The sequence below is a fragment of the Macrobrachium nipponense genome, chromosome 13, assembly GCF_015104395.2.
Source record: "Macrobrachium nipponense isolate FS-2020 chromosome 13, ASM1510439v2, whole genome shotgun sequence".
In the NCBI taxonomy this organism is placed as follows: domain Eukaryota; kingdom Metazoa; phylum Arthropoda; class Malacostraca; order Decapoda; family Palaemonidae; genus Macrobrachium; species Macrobrachium nipponense.
In genome coordinates, this window is record NC_087206.1 from 63,800,581 (window position 1) to 63,805,580 (window position 5,000).

Genomic DNA, 5,000 nt, shown 5'->3' on the forward strand with positions numbered 1-5,000 from the left:
TGATTATTCATTTTTTGACGGCAAGCATTATTTTGTCTTCGTCAACCTTTATGTGTTACATATAATTCCTTTGTTGGGTACAGCTTGAAACTGTGCATCAATGACACTTAAAAGTAATCTTTCTTCCTTGTGGTGAACCTGAAAATTTACCGATTATAAGTTTCATGATTCTTCTGCATAGAAATATTATATTACTAACATTCACAAGTAATGACTGAACCGCCTTTTCATTTCTCTCCTATATTCGTCACTGAAGGTTTTCAGTAAAATTCGCATTACGAAGATAATTAATAACTATGACAGTTTTTAGGATTCATTGCATGTTGGCTGTTGTACATGCAAACACACACACACACACACACACACACACACACACACACACACACACACATATATATATATATATATATATATATATATATATATATATATATATATAGTATATATAATTACTATCACATGAGTGACCATAAAACATTAAACCACGGGAGGAATAACTTCATGACTTGATGGGAACTGACTGACATCTTTAGAATTATGATGTTTTTCACCTTCCTGGTTATTATATATATATATATATATATATATATAATATATATATATATATATAGATATATATATATATATCTGGGAGGGGTTGTAGGGAATTCTTTACTTCGTTGTTCATTCATTCAACAACTTCAATATATTCTTATATACGCGAAGACACAACGAAATAATAGGAAAAGAGCATCTTCAAATTTAGCCAGTATTGATTCAGTCGCTTCCTTCTATTTACGTTTGTAATGACAGTTAGATAAAAAAAAAAACGCTTTAAGAAACGAAGTATGAAAAGGTTTGTTCATATGCACCTATACGTGATGGTAGGGTATTGTCATTTCTAAGCTTTTCGAAAACAAATGACAAAAATAAGGCGCTGACTGCAGCAAGAAAAAGAGATCTCTAACTAGACTCATTCCGGGCTGAGGGTCACAGGAATTCTTTGCATCCGTTATAGGACTTGTATATTGATGTTAGTCAAAAATGATGATGCTATTCAATGAAGGAACACCATCAATATGCAGTTCTCACCAAACTCTTATTCGTGGTAGTACCAGAATAACCAAGAGTGAACGATGCAGTGACGGAGACTTGACAAGACACTTATAACCGCGGTCTAGGTATATTATATATACCTAGACCATGCTTATAACCACGAAACAACTTTCAACCACAGTCTAGTTATATTATATGCCTAGACCGTGCTTATAACCACGAAACAGCGTTCAACGTTTTGAAATGCGCGATTTGATCTCCATAAAGGAAGAGAATCTTGTAGGCTACTCATTTTCCAGCCCGCGGATCCCTGTAGAAGCTTTAGTAGCCTGATTAAGGGAAAATTCCTTTCAAAAGTCCAATCTGCCACTCAAGCCATACATTTTTAAGACGCGACCCACAATGCATCTCCATCCATCGCACCGCCATAGTCTACTTAAGTCTAGCCCTCCCCATATAAACTTTCCCCCTTCGGTCTCTCTCTCTCTCTCTCTCTCTCTCCACTGCTCCAGGCCGAACACTTGATCCGTATGAACCCTGGTCTGGAAGTCTGGAACAACAGCTCTGCCAGTTTCCAAGACGTGGGCGTATATGTACGTATGGATTTAGTTAGCGGTTTGGATGCAGTTAAAATCTTTGTCGTAGGTGGAGTTCATGAAGGGTGGCTAGCCAGGTATTGCGAATGATGAATCATTCGTGTACACACAGTAATATATATATATATATATAATATATATATATATATATATATATATATATATATATATATATGTGTGTGTGTGTGTATATCTCCCGTGGATGAAGTATACAAGAGATCCTCACGCGAAAATGAAAGTTGGGCCCCAAGACTTTCAACTTTCATTCCAAGTTCATCTCCAGGATACTAAACAGCTTCCAGGAAACATCATGCAAAAGAAAGCAATATGATGATGTCACAGATATCAAAATCACGCTACAAAATAATTGTCTGCTGCTTGTGAAATATATAACAGCTTGTTTTCAATTTTGGAATCAATTTAGAATCAAGCTTTTCATTTAAACACAATTCGTCCACCAGCTTAAAAAGGAATAAAAGTTAATGGCCTTGGTACCTTCTCCTTTCATTTTCACGTGAGGATCTCTTTTATATATATATTAAAACGAAAATATCATCCATAACTTCAGTGAACGCTGCAAAATCACTATAATGTGTATTAGCAGTATTATGACGTAAAACCCCGACCATACACCATTATATAATTTCAAATACGTACGCCAATCCCTTACACTTCTACAACCCAACATCGGAAAACCACAGACAAGAAGTTTGTATAATGTATATGTGATTATACAGTGTAAATCTTCACCAATATAATATTCACGGTATTAAGAAGAACAAAAATACAAAGGGACAACAAAACAAAAACATATAAGGAAATCTCCATGATACTTGTTACGGAGTACATATATAAACAGGACATCTCTATATAAGTCATAAGGGCGTGTAAAAATAAATAGGGCATTTCCATATACGTATGTTGGAGTTGCATACTAATATTGTAAATGGTTTTCTGTGTCCATAAACATGGAGCACTCAATATCAGGATAACAGCAGCAACTATCTCTCTCTCTCTCTCTCTCTCTCTCTCTCTCTCTCTCTCTTTCTCATCCTCTTCTTCTTCTCTCCTTCTCTCTCTCTATATATTATATATATGTAATTATATATAATATATATATCTATATATATGTATAAACTTAAACTTAAATCTGGAGAGGTATGATGCATTCGGCTAGAAACCCTATTGGTTTGATGATTTAAAAGCTACAATTAATGTATATAATCATATACACATTATTGTGGTTCTTAACTAACCATCTCCGTTAACGGCGTAGTGGTGTAACATAGATATAATCCTACTGGTTTATGTTAAGATAACATCTCTTATTTTCGCCTCACATTAACCAAAGTTTTTTGCCTCCCACGGCAGGCCATTCATATTGCAGTGTCGACGATCAACTGCCGCGTCACGCTAGTCTTCAGTAATCAGTGAATTCAGTTCACGACTGATCCTGTCATAAAATTAAAAAAATGTCTACTCACAGGCGCCTCACCATCACAATCTAAACTCGGCCATATGCTATCGATTCGTCGATTCATTACCTATGACTGTGGTGTGCGAAGCGTAAGGGCGGAGATCTCCTGTAGGCTTCTACAGACCTCCAAAAGTTCTCCTGAAGGGGAAGACGTACGGGAAGCAATGGCACACTGCTCCCTCCAAAGAACAGCTCCTGCTGTGAATTCCCAACGAGCATTTTTCTCCAAAAGCACAGACGGAATCAAAGAGTGGAAAAGATGCAACCAGTAATGTGGGAACTACTTCCTTCACAATTAAGCCTTTCACTGCATTCCAGATTTTCGACTTTCTAGGTTAATATTTCACTATCTAGGAGGAGGAGGAGGAGGAGACCGTCTCAGACACGCACGTAACACATCGAAAGCAGTCGAAGCACACACGAATTCTATAACAGACGTAAAGAGTTACGTCCAACTCAGCTCGGCGTCCTTTTAACTGCGTGAACTCACATCCTCTCGCCAATAATAATTATCCATCGAACTATTGGAAGCTGAACCTCTTTCTCCTTCGCGTGCTACTCGATCTGCCAAAGGTACTTAGCTGTAACCTCAAGCTTACACATACCGCCAGCAGCCATACCCTCACCCACCTCACACACACACAACACCCCCACGCAGGCAAACGCCTTACACCCACCTCACACAGGTTGTTACAGATACGAAGATAAAACTGCGATAAGGATTAGGGTACGGAGAGATAAGGCGATGCCGTAGTGCTTTGGTACAATTAGCGTCTCCAGGCAATGATTATGAAATGACGAAAACACTTGACTATACCGAAGCAACGAGGAAACATTGGACTTCCCCATCGATACTCAAAGACAAAGTATACAAGACATATCGGGGCATTTGCATGCGGTTTGGTCATGTGGAGAGAATGGTGGACAAGTTAGTAAGACGTGTATACCACAATATTAGAAGGACGGTTTGGTCATGTGGAGAGAATGGTGGACAAGTTAGTAAGACGTGTATACCACGATATTAGAAGGACGGTTTGGTCATGTGAAGAATGGTGGACAAGTTAGTAAGGCGTGTATACCAAGATATTAGAAGGACGGGCATTAATCGTGAGGAAATGAGAGAGCGAGCTTGCGCGTACAATACAGAGCAGGTGTTCGTGAGTGTGCGTGTGGTGTGGACGAGTGCAATCCTAATAAAATTTCCATGTTGATACGCATAGCTTTTTAGGGACCAAGGTAGTCCTGTAAACACAGGAATCGGCAGTGGACAGGCTGCGTTACGTGGTAATTTACATAAAAAAAATACATAACAACTCGAAGAATTCCTCCGGTTGCAAGGTGACGTACTAAGTCTTAAACTTACTCTAGCAATTCCCAGAGAGCGAAAATAAATAAACAAATAAAAAAATTGTCATTGAGGGTCCTAATCTGAGCGGAATGGGTCACACAGAAGCCGAAAAACCGAAAGTAGATTCGGTGAGGGAAGAACATTCATTTTCACAGCAGATGATGGTGCTAAGTTTGCCATCACGTTTGCTAATGGAAGACGGTATATAATCTAAGAGAGTCCTAAAGTAAATAATAAGATTTTGATGCAAAAACCAAGGAAAAATATTGTGTTCCTTCGTTGTGATGCAGTAATCCCGTCCTCAAAAGAGCATATCACCATCAAAGTTTTTTTGAAGGTATTTGATCCACGAACGAAAAGATTGTTTGTTTGTATAGTGTTTTTTTTTTTTACGTTGCATGGAACCGACCAGTGGTTATTCAGTAACGGGAATAACGGCTTGACGTGACTTCCGAACCACGTCGAGAGTGAACTTCTCGCACCAGAAATACACTTCTCTGACCCCTCAGGGGAATGTCCGAGAATCGAACTGGCGGCCAACGAG

General features: G+C 38.5%; 1 protein-coding gene across 8 annotated transcripts in view; it reads right to left on the minus strand.

Moving 5' to 3' along the window:
• LOC135225854 (uncharacterized) overlaps window positions 1-5,000 on the minus strand; it is a 151,331-nt gene that overhangs the window by 21,946 nt on the left and 124,385 nt on the right. Inside the window, exon 1 of one of the 8 annotated variants that reach the window (XM_064265400.1) lies at window positions 3,176-3,711. The exons of the other annotated variants lie outside the window; for them this stretch is intronic. Within the exon in view, the coding sequence (XP_064121470.1) occupies window positions 3,176-3,327 (152 nt within the window). The 5' untranslated portion in view covers window positions 3,328-3,711. Of the gene's footprint in view, window positions 1-3,175; window positions 3,712-5,000 lie in introns of those variants that run through there. 8 annotated transcript variants of the gene reach the window in all.